This window comes from Mercenaria mercenaria, chromosome 2 (genome assembly GCF_021730395.1).
Source record: "Mercenaria mercenaria strain notata chromosome 2, MADL_Memer_1, whole genome shotgun sequence".
Lineage (NCBI taxonomy): Eukaryota > Metazoa > Mollusca > Bivalvia > Venerida > Veneridae > Mercenaria > Mercenaria mercenaria.
The window spans coordinates 28,721,622-28,737,170 of NC_069362.1; the positions used below are offsets into that span (position 1 = coordinate 28,721,622).

Here is a 15,549-nt window from a genome sequence, read left to right on the forward strand (position 1 = left end):
TTTTACATCTCTGAAGTATATTTGTTTGCTTTGAATATCAGCAAAAAATATATTTTTTAAGATTTCTAGCAAGTACTGGTTGACAACATTTAGTATTTTAGTGTCTTTGTAAAAAAAGATGTGTGGTGTCAAAATTCAGAACATAGAATTTCTAACCAAATTGATACATAAGTATTTGTTAAATAAGCTGGTTGGCATTAAACTTTAAAAGGGTTTGAACACCAAAGTCAGAAACAAGAAAAGAAAACATTGATAAGGAATTCGAAAAAACATATATGTATTCATAATGCTAGTGCAGATGGGTGGGGTACTTGCTATCATCAGTATTTGCTCAAAATTTATAAACAGTTAAGGCAATTATTTATAAAATGCTTCTTGGACTGCTTTATTATGTACTGCATGCATGTTAATAAAGAAATTATACTGATATTTTCTTTAATTGATTTTATTTTAGATACATTAGAAATACTTTGTTTGATTAAAATCTATAGGAAGCTGCCCTTAAATATAACCCAATTTTCAGAGTTAGGCTAGGATTTCTTTTGAGGACTTTTTCCCTGTATGGCATAAGTACCTAATATAGTACCTTTTATAAATAACTTAAGGTTGCAAATTATCAATAAAACTTTATGTTGGAATTAGTGATTTCAGGGAATGAATTGATTTGTTGTCTCTCATGTACAAGAATGTAAGATGTTTAGAGATTAAACAGATAGAGACCTAACAATTTTTAAGTATTTGTTTACTGGTTCAGTGCCTAAATCCGGACAGTGCTTAATTATTCGGACACCGTTTAAAAATGCTTTACGATCATGATTTTTTACTGAAATGAATAGAATCGACGCAAGCGAAAGCTTTGATGACCAGCTGTCAACAATAGTGTACGAATGTAAGCTTTTCCAGAAAAACCTACCTTCAAATATCCGCACCGCATAAAGTAAACATTGTGTGTGTTGGGGGATGACGTCATACAGCGCGCGCCAGTTATTTGAGGTGCGAAGAGGTACTGATTAAATAAGAAAAATATTCTGCCTATTGCAGACGACTCTTTTTTGTTTGCTGATCGAAACTGATGTAAAAAGATGTTTTAGAATTCTGTACTACCCTCAGTATTTATTTAAAAGATTTAACCAATTTCTGTTACATATCAATTAATTCAATAGAGAAAAATTTCCAGCATTCATTAGATAAATCGGCACAGTGTCATTATAATGATCCGGGTATTTGTGTCAAAATGTTTAACAACAGCGACAGAATAAACATGTAAGAAAGAATAATTTTAAACATTAATTTTTGCTCAGAAAAATTTTACTATATTATTGTTATATTTGACAATTATATAAAGTTAGAAACTAGTCCGTATGATCACGTGATAAACAGGTAATAAAATTTTATTCGGACGAGATATTTGTATATATTTACAGGACTGTATTCGACTGCTTTATTTTAAACGAAGTCGTGTTTATTGTTATTTTTGGGTGCACATATTCGTTGCATTTTATACCCAAATAGTGTCCGAATATTTAAGGACTCCGAAGGTCAATTTTGACAGCTTTTACTGGCCCAATTCGGATGACATTTTTATGATGAAATCAGCAATATACGATATTGTTGTTTTGCAAAGAGATTTATAAAGAACCTAACATTATACAGTTAAAATTTTATGCACGTGTGGTTTCATAATGCAAAGTTACAGTCAAAAACCCACCAAAAGTGTCCGGATTTAGGCACTGGACCAGTAAAACTTTTTTCGTTTTCCTCTCCTTAGCCTGTCACATAATTTTATCAAGTAATTGATATAGCATATACTAGCTCCTGGTGAGGTTTTAGTATCATTGGTTATCTGTTGTCTGTCCATTCACAATTTCTTTCAATAACATCTCCTGCTAAACTACCAGGATAATATCAACCAGACTGCATGGAATTGTTCCTAAGGTGTCCTTCATATGTAGTCACCCATGTAGAATTCCAGTTGCCATGGCAATGCAAAGGAAACACTTAAAAAACCTCGTTCTAAATACTTGGACCAGTGTCATAATAAATTCAAAGAAATATTCCTAAACTGGCCCTTTACACATTTTCTTCAGTTATTTTGCTTTATTGAAAAGCTTAGCAATTAGGATGTGGGGCTAGGTTTTTTTCTGCATGGTTGTATGTGTATAGCAAACACCAAAAATCTATTCAGAAACTGCTGGCCTGATTCCACACAAATGTTCCTTTAGTGACTGTCAACAAAAATGTTTCAGATTGTTCTGATTTGGCAAGAAAATAATTTTACAGAAATGTTGCTTGTGAGAACTCTCCACTAAGAGTAATTTTCTGATTCTTCAAAAGCATGGCTGCCAGGGCTAATAACAGAAATATCTTCAAAACAACATGGACTAGCCCTTCTAAATTGCTGGCTTGACTTTGAAAAGACTTCACAAACATGTTTCATGGGTGACCCTCCTCAAAGATTGTCTTTTGATTCATCAAAAATTATTGCAGCCAGAGCTAAAATATAGAAACTTCTTAAATTTCACTTGTGTCATAATCTGCTAATCTATAGTGTTATTTTTAGAGCGATGCAGTGGGGCGCCCCGCCCTGCCCTGCCCTTTTTAACTGCTGCCACGCTGCCCTTAAATGCGCATTCCTGCCATTGATCTTCTGCTAAATCCAGCCCTTTATCCTGTAGACATGACTTGCCGATTTTTGATCAGCAAATTAAGTCATGGCTAGTGCACACAGTTAATGAGAATCAATGAAGTGTTAAAATTAATCCATAAAGAGTACTGAACCTTTATATTGTCAAAATGGTGCCAGTTTATGAATTGTCTGCAAGCGGCCAGCTGATTACCGAGCACGTGAAAAGCGCCCTGTATGATTTCTTCATGCAAGCCTTAAATTAGACCATTGTTTAATATAATAATAAGTGTATATCAGTGCAGTCTGATCCTTCCGTAATTTCAACTGGAAAATAGACAAATTTTATGAATTTCAAAAGCAAAAATAAGTTTAGAATATCTGTTAATAATACTAATTACGCCCGATGTTGTATGCAATTTTTCTGTAATTCCTTCAAATAAGCTGACAGTCAGCGTATTTTTTATGATAAGTAACATCAAAATTTAAGGAACTGTCTCTGGTTTACCCTAATGCATCAAGTAGAGATAGTTCCTATTTTTTTCAACTCATAGACTGATATGAAGTTAAAAAGCTTTGAAATGAAGGCAAATGTCCATATATTTCTCAAAAATAGATGTATTGACAATATTTTAACCAGAAGCATATAGTAATGAGCATTTAATATTTTCATAAAAAAGAAAATTATGTGATCAAGGAAATGTAACTCTTCTTGAACATGGAGAGCAAAATCATCAAAGGGACATAATATATTGAATATTTTCTATTTGGGTGTATTTCATTTAACATTCAGCAATGATCTGGAATTGCTAAGTAATGATACTGTTCACTAAAAGTGTAGAACATCTGGAACAGTCTGCTAACGTACAAATACTTGATATAAAAGAATGCAGATATTTCAGCTCTGACCAGGACTCGAACCCAGGACCTCTCACACCCAAGGCAGACACTCTACCACTTCTCTATAACAGCAGTAGCTATAACTAGGCAGTTTAAGTGCACCCACTACATTACGTGAACTGGAACAATTTCGTGACAATAACATGTTTGTTACTAACAGCAATTTTTGTGTTAAGAAAAAATATAATCTTGTTTTGCCAACATTCTTATAGGTCAAAACTGCCCAAATTTCTCTGACGTGTTTGTTTAAGTATGAACTTACACTGAATATTTTATATGTGCCCTTTTAGCAGCAGGCTAACGGCAAAGACAGCGGGCTTTGTCAAAATTTAAGCACTAATTTTACAAGTTTTGAGAGGATTTCAATTGATAGGAAATTACAGTTACAAACTAAATACCTTTCTGCATTGCACGAAGTCATTAGATTTCACTGTCAATCAATATTAAGACTAAGATCAACTGTCATTCATTCATTCCAGTGATTCAAAGACAGAGTCCATTGTTTACATTTTAAGCTCATCTGATTTTTTGAAAAAAAATGATGAGTTATTGTCATCACTTGAGCGGTTGTCGGCGTCGGCGTCTGCGTCGGCGTTGCCTGGTTAAGTTTTATGTTTAGGTCAGCTTTTCTCCTAAACTATCAAAGCTATTGCTTTGAAACTTGGAATACTTGTTCACCATCATAAGTTGACCCTGTACAGCAAGAAACATAACTCCATCTTGCTTTTTGCAAGATTTATGGCCCCTTTTGTACTTAGAAAATATCAGATTTCTTGGTTAAGTTTTATGTTTAGGTCAACTTTTCTCCTAAACTATGAAAGCTATTGCTTTGAAACTTGGAATACTTGTTCACCATCTTAAGCAGACCCTGTACATCAAGAAACATAACTCCATCTTGCTTTTTGCAAGAATTATTGCCCCTTTTGGACTTAGAAAATCAGTTTTCTTGGTTAAGTTTTATGTTTAGGTCAGCTTTTATCCTAAATTATCAAAGCTATTGCTATAAAACTTGCAACACTTGTTCACCATCATAAGCTGACCCTGTACAGCAAGAAACATAACTCCATCCTGCTTTTTGCAAGATTTATGGCCCCTTTTGGACTTAGAAAATATCAGATTTCTTGGTTAAGTTTTATGTTTAGGTCAACTTTTTCTCTTAAACTATCAAAGCTATTGCTTTGAAACTTGCAACACTTGTTCACCATCATAAGCTGACCCTGTACAGCAAGAAACATAACTCCATCCTGCTTTTTGCAAGATTTATGGCCCCTTTTGGACTTAGAAAATATCAGATTTCTTGGTTAAGTTTTTATGTTTAGGTCAGCTTTTCTCCTAAACTATCAAAGCTATTGCTTTGAAACTTGGAATACTTGTTCACCATCATAAGTTGACCCTGTATAGCAAGAAACATAACTCCATCTTGCTTTTTGCAAGATTTATGGCCCCTTTTGGACTCAGAAAAATTCAGTTTTCTTGGTTAAGTTTTATGTTTAGGTCATCTTTTTCTCTTAAACTATCAAAGCTATTGCTTTGAAACTTGCAACACTTGTTCACCATCATAAGCTGACCCTGTACAGCAAGCAACCTTAGAAATAAACTCCATCCAGCTTTTTGCAATAAGTATTGCCCCTTTTGGACTTAGAAAATCATTTTCTTGGTTGAGTATTATTTTTGAGTCAACTTTTCTCATAAACTATCAAAGCTATTGCTTTAAAACTTGCAACAGTTTTTCACCATCATAAGTGGACACTGTACATCAAGAAACATAACTCTATCCTGCTTTTTGCAAGAATGATAGCCCTTTTTAGACTTAGAAAATCATGGGTAGGACAATATTTCTATTATACAAAAAAGATCAGATGAGCGTCAGCACCAGCAAGGCGGTGCTCTTGTTACTCATAACCGGTGCATTTGTAAAAAACACTTTATTTGCAAAAATCAGAGTACGCGAAGAGCTCAAGTACGGTCTCTACATCAAGTAAACCAAGTAAAAAACACTTTCAGACGACATTCCGAAAGTGTACCAGTATCCGAATAGTTCATTTTGGATATATTTTTTTTACAGAGTTTTATAGCACTTTTCTGTGAATAAAATATTGAAAAAAGACCTAATCAGTATATGAATTTTGATAAATATTAGTTTACAATGTGACCTGAAACAGACCTTTTCATTATGTTGTAACATGTTGCATGGTTTCAAGCTTATATACATATAAAGGCCTCCACTATTTCATATTCATATGAATAAGTTGACATCCTTGGTGACATTTTTAAGAAAAAGGCTTGAATGTTATGACCAGATGTACAAAGTAATGTAAAAACTCATTTTGTAAACTCTGTTACTGGTTTTGGAAGGATTTCATTAGACCATCTGATTTTGAAACAGTTTAACAGAAATGTTTCTGTAGTGATGCTTTACAAAGTCTTCAAATTATTCTGATATTACAAAAATATAGCAGTCAGGGGGTGTAATGGTAGTTGCTTTTCCCTGTGTTTTTTAAGAAATGATAAGTTCCCAAACGTGTTTTATCATAGAATAACCCGAGTTTTGAGTTCCTATGCGTAAGAATATATCACGAAGGCTCGGGTTATTCTACGATAAATCACACTTGGAAACTTGTTATTTTGATTCTAACAGGACATACAAGTACAACAGTTTAGAAAAAATGGTAACTACTTTTTACAACCGTGCTACGCACCTGTATCAGATGACATATCATTGCACGCGACTGGTTTATTGCAGAATAACCCGAGATAGATTTTGCTCTACATGTATGTAGGTTATTTGCTGGTCGTGTTAGAATTAAGAATAGTGGTTCATATATGTATATTTAGTAGAAAAATTCTTTTTCTCCTAAAGTGCTGGTCCAACTGTGAAATAATTTTACAGATATTTTTCTAGCAAGAACCAAAATTGTTCAAACTAGCTTTGAAACTCTGGTTAGCAGTCTATAAATGCTTGGAGAGGATTTATTTATGTACAACACTGATATGAATGAAATATCAAGATCACATACAGGTGTTAAACTGTAGAAGATAAAAAGCATGTTTTGTGTGTTTATTTACTGATAAAACCATCCCAATAGAAATACTTCCTGTATTGATCATGTACTTTACTCTTTTTTTATAAAGCCACGACTTTGTACTTTATTTTGTTAAAAGTAAAATTAGTTCAAAATTTGTTTAAGATGGTATAATATGAAAAAGTAGCCCCTGGTACAAACTGACAGACAGGATTGTGGCATTGCCTCAAAATGTCCATGTAAATTATAAAAAGAATCTTTTAAAGTGAATAAATAATATTATGAGAAACTACAACAATAATGAACAAATCAACATTAATGTAGGAAGTATTTAGTTTCTATCTAAATATCTTAACTTTGATTTCCACTTCTTTTGTTATTTCTCAATGTCAGAATGATAAACATTTGAAAAGACACTATGCGGAAATGAAGAAAACAAAATCATTCCAAATGAGTAGCTTTATGGTATAACTGTTCTTATTAAGATCATATCTCACTGAAAATTACATGTCTACTGGGAAAAAAATATTATCAGAATCAGAAAGTTGTTCTATTTCCTGATTGATTAACAAGATAAAAGTATCTTGCTCTATTCCTGAAGGAAAATGCATTGTTGATTTTATACACCCGAAGGGATGTATTATGTTATGACGCCGGTGTCCATCTGTCCGTCCATATGTTAGCAATTTTGTGTTCGCTCTGTAACTCTTGAACCCCTTGAAGGATTTTAAAGAAACTTGACACAAATGTTCACCATATTGAGACGACATGCAGAGTGCATGTTTGGGCTGGCTCGCTTTAAGGTCAAGGTCACACTTAGGGGTCAAAGGTCATATGATGTTGTTTCGTGTTTGCTCTGTAACTCTTGAACTGCTTGAAGGATTTTGAAGAAACTTGGCACAAATGTTCACCACATCAAGACGACATGCAGAGCGCATGCTTCGGATGGCTTGCTTCAAGGTCAAGGTCACACTTAGGCATCAAATGTCTTACCTTCGGGCGTATATATTACTCCGCTTTGCGGTGCTCTTGTTTTATGCATATTTGCTGCGTATACAGTTAAAATAATTTTCCACTTGTATACTTTCAGAGACTGGTTTACAGGAGGCTAGAAGGTGGACAGATGCATTCTTCAGTGACAGTCCTGAGCCCCTGCTCAATCTGTCAGATAATGAAATGCAGAGGTTGTTCCATAATGCACCTACCAAAGATCTTCCCATCCAACATGATATGACAGTCCTGAATCTAGTCATGAAAAGTAAAACGTTTGATAGAGAAGGTATGCTAATTTAAATTGGAATAAATTTATAACCTGTCTCTCAGTTAAGTTAGGATTAAGTTCTGTGTTTATTCTCATTAACTAAAGTTTATTCTAGTTTATATAGGATAATAGTTTGTGTTTATACTCAGATGCTCTGTTCATACTCTCAGTTGATAGATCTAATGCATTGTTCACACTCATTTTCAGTTGGTAGATCTGAAACACTGTTTCTGATGCACTGTTCACACTCTCAGTTGATAAAACTATAGCACTTCTTACACTAACAATGTTAGTGAGATAAATTCAGAATCTCAAAACTGGAGGTTTTGTAACATATTTGTGAAAAAAAATGATTTATTGCACTGTTCGCAATAATTTTTTCATGGAACAGTAGATCTAATTTACATGTTCAGTTGATAGTTCAATGCACTTAGCAGTGTTCACAGTAACACATTTGTCAAAAAAGAAGATCTTAGACACTGTTCACCCAAAAATATTTATAAAAAAGTAGATTTAAATACACTGTTCTCATTAACATATCTATCAAACAGTAGACCTAATACACTGTTCCCACTAATATATCTATCAAACAGTAGACCTAATGCACTGTTCCCACTAATATATCTATCAAACAGTAGACCTAATACACTGTTCCCACTAAGATATCAATCAAACAGTAGATCTAATACACTGTTCCCACTAATATATCTATCAAACAGTAGACCTAATGCACTGTTCCCACTAATATATCTATCAAACAGTAGACCTAATACACTGTCCCCACTAATACATCTATCAAAAAGTAGACCTAATGCACTGTTTGCACTAATATATCTGTCAAACAGTAGACCTAATGCACTGTTCGCACTAATATATCTGTCAAACAGTAGACCTAATGCACTGTTCCCACTAATATATCTATCAAACAGTAGACCTAATGCACTGTTCCCACTAATAATATCTATCAAACAGTAGGCCTAATGCTCTGTTCCCATTAGTATATCTATCAAAGAGTAGGCCTAATGCAAACAGTAGACCTAATACACTGTCCCCACTAATATATCTGTCAAACAGTAGACCTAATACACTGTCCCCACTAATATATCTATCAAACAGTAGACCTAATACACTGTTCCCACTAATATATCTATCAAACAGTAGACCTAATACACTGTCCCCACTAATATATCTGTCAAACAGTAGACCTAATACACTGTCCCCACTAATATATCTGTCAAACAGTAGACCTAATACACTGTCCCCACTAATATATCTGTCAAACAGTAGACCTAATACACTGTCCCCACTAATATATCTATCAAACAGAAGACCTAATGCACTGTTCCCACATACTTTCAGCTGATAGGTCTAATTCACTGTTCACACTTTCACTTTCAGTTGATGCAATAAGAATTATCAAAGCAGGAGGAATTTATATTAACCATGCAAGAGTTACAGAACCTGATTTCCTGCTTACATTTGGGCAGCACATTTTACCAAATAATATCACTTTACTACGAATAGGTAGGTATTCACCATAAAACTATGAACACTTCAGTGTTATATTATGATTTATGGGTCCCCTACAAATGTTTCACTAGGGGAGACTTTCGGTTTGCCATCGCCCACCAGTCTGCTTGTCCCATCAGCACAAAAAAAAGGGGATCCTGCATTGTAACAAAAAGATAAAAAAAAATTCTTGACACTGTATACAGATAGAATGGCATTATGAAGGATATGCATGTCATTTTATTTTGTTGTAGAAAAAATATGGTTGCTATGGTAACAGATAGTCCTGAAATATGACAAAAAGTGGATCCTGTTATAACTTGAGAAGAAGAAGAGATTTTTGCATGTAACTTAGCACATAGATAGAAGACATTACGGAGAATATCCACATTTTTAAGATTTTCTACATTAAATTTTTTGTATGTCCATTGGTCAGTCAAAAAGTTGGGTTTTTTTTCACGTGAAATCCGGGACATAAACAGAAGGCAGTATAGACAATATGAACTGCATTTTTAGCTTGACTATACGAAGTATGGAGAGCTGTCCGACTCTCGACCTGGCATCGGCCTTCTTCCGCGTCCTCACTTTGGTTACAGTTTTGATGCACTTTCACTTTATCTCTGTAATTACTTGATGGATTTGTTTCAAACTTAAAATAGTTATTCCTCATCATCACCCACATCATATGGCACAAGGTCCATAACTCTCACACCAATATTTCATGAATTATCCCCCTTTTTACTTAGAATTTCAAGTTAAGTTTTGATGCACTTTCACTCTATCTTGTTTCACCTTATCACCCACATCATATGACACAAGGTCCTTAACTCTGGTACCAATATTTCACGAATTATGCCCCTTTTTAGTTAGAATTTCTGGTTAAAGTTTTCATGCACTTTGTTATCTCAGTTATTACTTAATGGATTTGATTCAGACTTAAAATAGTTATTCAGCATCATCTCTCACATCATATGACACAAGGGCCATAACTCTTGCACCAATATTTCATGAATTATCCCCCTTTTTACTTAGAATTTCAGGTTAAAGTTTTTATGCACTTTCACTCTATCTCAGTTATTACTAAATGGATTTAATTCAGACTTCGAATAGTTGTTCCACCTTATCAGCCACATCATATGACTCAAGGTACATAACTCTGGGACAAATATTTCATAAATTATGCCCCTCTTTTACTTAAAATTTCAGGTTAAAATTTTCATGCACTTTCACTCACTTCTCGGTTATTACTAAATGGATTTGATTCAGACTTAAAATAGTTAATCAACATTATCATTCATGTCATATGACTCTTGGGCCATAACTCTTGCACCAATATTTCATGAATTATCCCCCCTATTTTACTTAGAATTTCAGGTTTAAGTTTTGATGCACTTTCGCTCTATCTCATTTATTACTAAATGGATTTGATTCAAACTTAAAATAGTTGTTCCACCTTATCATCCACATGATGTGACACAAGGTCCTTAACTCTGGTACCAATATTTCATGAATTATCCCCCCTATTTTACTTAGACTTTCAGGTTAATTTTGATGCATTTTCTCTCTATCTCAGTTATTACTAAATGGATTTGATTCAAACTTGAAGTTGTTATTCTACAGCATCACCCACATCATATGACACGAGGTGCAAAATCCTCCCCCCCCCCCCCCCACCACCACACACACCCACTCTTTGTGCTTAAAATCGTACCTATTTAATGTTCTTTATCTCTCTTTTATTACTTAATACTTTTGACACAGACTCAAGCTATTGTCCAATATCTTCATTCTTATTGGAGTCATTAAACACTCTAGTGACAGCTCCACCTTCCTCAGATGTGCCCAGTTTCACTATCTAGCATTGAAATTTGTTTGTTTGTTTTGGGTTTAACGCCGTTTTTCAACAGTGTTTCAGTCATGTAACGGTGGGCAGTTAACCTAACCAGTGTTCCTGGATTCTGTACCAGTACAAACCTGTTCTCCGCAAGTAACTGCCAACTTCCTCACATGAAATGGAGGTGGAGGACTAATGATTTCAGACACAATGTCGTTTATCAAATAGTCACGGAGAACATACGCCCCGCCCGAGGATAGAACTCGCGACCCCGCGATCCGTAGACCAACGCTCTTACCTACTGAGGTAAGCGGGCGGGTCTAGCATTGAAATTGTCGAAAGGAAATAGTCAAGCAAGCTGTCTCCTGTGACAGCTCTTGTATTTTGTCTTTCTGTCCATGAGTCATAAAAGGTAGATCCTGCTTTAACTTTAAAAAGTAAAATAGTTTTTTGATGTAACCTTGTTAAAGATGATTTGTAATTTGAAAAACATGCAGGTTCTTTAATTTAGTTTTGATATAAGAAAATTTGGTTACTATGGCGAAAGGTAAGACAGATGCCCCTTTTGGTAGTCTGTTATTGCTAGTCTTGTTTGTTTTTGTTTGAATATTTATTTAAGTTGTATTCCAGTACAAACCATAATAGTGTTGGAATTTGTCATTATGGTACCACAGTGATTGTAACTGCAGGCTTTAACCCTTACCCTGCTAAATTATAATGAACTTGTCCATCTTTCAATTTGGATAGTACCATATGATGTAATTGCGAACAGTGCAGATCTTGATCAGACTGCATGGATGTGCAGGCTGATCAAGATCTGTACTGGTCATAAAGGCAGAATCAGTCATGTCCGGCATGGGGTTACTATTAGATTGGTTTTATGCTTGATAACTTATGTAAATAGAACAATTCTATTATTTCTTGTAGACCACTGAAAACATTTCGTCAGTAAAAGAAATATTATATCGACATGCAGTTTGAAAATGATTGAATTTCTGTTTCTATATTGATGTGCTATTTTTTCCCAGGAAGAGAAAGTTTAAAGCTTCAAGGTTGAGTTTTCCATTGTCCATATATCTGTCCATTCATTTTTCCATCTGAATTTGTGTCGTGCATATCTCAAAAAAGTTTTTGACCTAATTGTCATAGGATTGTTCTTCAATATTTGAACTTGTGCGTCTGTCATTTTGTTTGGGATTTCTCTCTGCAAGACCAGAGTTATCTCTGCAAGACCAGAGTTATGGCCCTTGACTTTGTCAGATACAATTTGTTTTATGACAAGTGTATGACATCGTCATGAATCTCTATTAGGAATGTTGTTCAACATGTGAAGTTGTGCACCTAGGGTTGCATTTGGGATTTGCCCCATGAACACCCCTGAACCCAACCCCCTTCAAAAAATTTCTTTCAGTTTCTTTCATCTTGTGTTTCTTGAAACCCTTCCAGTACCTTTAGTCCCCACACCCTGCCATGACTCACATATCAACATAAGGTAATATGAAAGTTTAAATAGTCTTGCATTGTCAAGAAGTAACATAATATCTGTACAGTGACAGGAAGTTTTGACACCAGTAGGTCAAAGGTCAAGGTCAAAGCAGTCCTGAGACTGAAAACTAGAACTAAAGAACTAAAGAACCTTTTATCCTACTTTATTCAGACTTATAGGATGATAACCAGTGGCCAGAGTATAAATATATAAAAAAAATTACATGCCCAGTTGGCTGAGACAAGTCATCATGGGGGCATATAATGTGTTTTTACTAACATGTCTTATATTGTCATGTGTCTTAATTGGTTTTAACCAGATTTTACCGATCTTAAATTTTGTGCCTGTAGAAATATATCTGACATTTTTCACTGTGAATTACCATGATTAAAACTCATTTTAACTGAAAACAGTTCTCTCAGAATCCATTAAAATGCAAGTACTGTGATACAACATATTGACATAAAACTATAGGGTATCCTCATAAATCACCAAATTTATTGTGCAGAAAAATGTATATCTTTGTAATGCTTTTGAAATATTGGAGAAAATCAGCATTTCTTATTTTTACACAATCATTTTTCAGTGTCATATATACATGATACTCATATGTAGCTTACATTTAAGTTGTTTGGATCACAATATACAGCAAACATTTATAATTGTCTAAGTAGCTACTACAATATACTACATTTTTTAACACTGCATTAAAACATCATCTTTAAGAAGCCTATTGATAAGTCACTCCTTACATCATGCGATTTTTATCTTTCAGGGAAGAAAAACTACCACATTATTCGATGGAAATCCTTAAGCTGAGAGAAGGACCCAAATGTTTATCTGTTTAACTTCCTTTTTTATTGTGTTTTGTCATTGATTTAAACCATAGTCAAATTGCAATAAACTGAAAACAAATTTCAGACCTAGTCTTGTTATAACTATAAGTCTGTAGTAAATACTATTTTCATTTATTCTCTTATATTTCTTTGTAGAAAGGTTGTTTTTTTATATGTCAATGTTTGTTTGTTTGTTTTGGGTTTAACGCCATTTTTCAACAGTATTTCAGTCATGTAACGGCGGGCAGTTAACCTAACCAGTGTTCCTGGATTCTGTACCAGTACAAACCTGTTCTCTGCAAGTAACTGCCAACTTCCCTACATGAATCAGAGGTGAAGGACTAATGATTGCAGACACAGTGTCGTTTATCAAATAGTCACGGAGAACATACTCCCCCGTCTGAGGATCAAACTTGCGTCCCAGCGATCCGTAGACCAACGCTCTTACCTACTGAGCTAAGCGGGCGGGTTATATGTCAATTTAACTGTATTTATTATCATGCAGAGTGAGACTAAAATAATTTCCCATATCTTACATGTATCATTCACAGTTCCACACACTGTTGTTCACCCTAGGAATAAATGAAAGTTTAAGCTTGAGAAAATTGATAATTCAAGGTCAAGAGATAAAAATATTTCATAATCTTCGGTGACTTGTATTGATTTGAACATTTCCCTCTATTGAACCAATATCATAACATGTGGACATTATATACTTCATTCCACACATGAATGGAGGCTGATATAGTTTAATGACCTTTATTTGAACCTGACCTCAGGGTCATACATGACCAGGTTAAAATGTACAAGTACAGTCTTTTAAAATGCCACTGTAGTGTTTACATATGCTTTCCTTATGACTAGTTTACCATGAGAAATTTAATATTGTCAACTCTGATGCTTTCTTAGGACCACTGTAACTGTTTTATTATGTATAAACGATGATACCATATACCTGGAGATCATTTTTGATACAAATTGAGCAGGTATATTGGAATCATCGCCATGACCCGCGCAGATCTACGGATTTCGATCCCTGGGCGGGTCGTATGTTCTCCGTGACAATTTGATAAAAGACATATCATTAATGTACAATACAATACAATACAATACAATACAAATTTTATTTAAAGTCGGTGCATATATATAAACAGGAAAAACATTAGCTATATATAGCTATTTACCGACATATGGGGAAGTTGGCAGTTACTTGCGGAGAACGGGTTTATACTGGTACAGAATCCAGGAACACTGGTTAGGTTAACAGTCCGCCGTTACATAACTGAAATACTGCGTTAAATCTAAAAAAACAAAAAACAGCAAAACAAAAAAACAAAACTGTTGATCGCTATGAATGAACATGTGCATGACAATTTCAGTTCAAGGTTGCAGGGTTATGGAACCCTTGGACTAAGACAAAATGTGTACATAATTTGCATCGCCGGAAAAAAAATGAGAATAAAGTATTTGCTCTGTTTTTCGCAATATAACTATTATTGAAATGATTTTGATGGCTGTGTTTATGTATAAAAATATGCACGTGAATATATACTTATCTATACGTATATGTATGTTTCGCGTATGTGGACGTGCACGAGTATATATAGACGCGAAGGTGTAATTTCCTGTGCACATTTGAACTTATATTGTTTGGTGCGCACTGGCTTGTAAATATTTAGGTACATGCGTAAGTGCACGCTAAAACATATGCGTTCACCTACATATTAACGCGTGCAAGTATAAAATGTGAACGTTTATTATTTACGCGTATCTAGTATAAAAATGTATATTTTCAAAGTATCATTTACCCGTACACGCACACATTTATGCATATATATTTTGAAATGTGCGCACACGCAAAATAGACTTTCAAGTCAAATACTAGATACATGCACGGGATTTTTTAAATCCCTCGTCTCTTAATAAACACCGACGAAAATACACTGGATGTAAATTACCACCAGACGATTGAAGACCTTTGCTAAAGTGAACTTCTATCTCGGTGCTCGCAAAACGCAGTTTTTTTTTATATCAAAATGTAATTCTGTACCATTTGAGAAAAAGTGAACTGTATGGT

The 15,549-nt window shown here is 34.4% G+C and overlaps 1 protein-coding gene across 2 annotated transcripts in view; it reads left to right on the forward strand.

The window, feature by feature from the left end:
* Positions 1 to 13,556, forward strand: part of LOC123563592 (tyrosine--tRNA ligase, mitochondrial-like) — a 30,502-nt gene extending 16,946 nt beyond the window's left edge. For both annotated transcript variants that reach the window (XM_053533521.1, XM_045356466.2), the window contains 3 exons: positions 7,637 to 7,825; positions 9,206 to 9,331; positions 13,412 to 13,556. In XM_053533521.1, coding sequence (XP_053389496.1) covers positions 7,637 to 7,825; positions 9,206 to 9,331; positions 13,412 to 13,455 — 359 coding nt within the window. In that variant the 3' untranslated portion in view covers positions 13,456 to 13,556. The remainder of the gene's footprint in view (positions 1 to 7,636; positions 7,826 to 9,205; positions 9,332 to 13,411) is intronic.
* Positions 13,557 to 15,549: the final 1,993 nt, after the last annotated feature.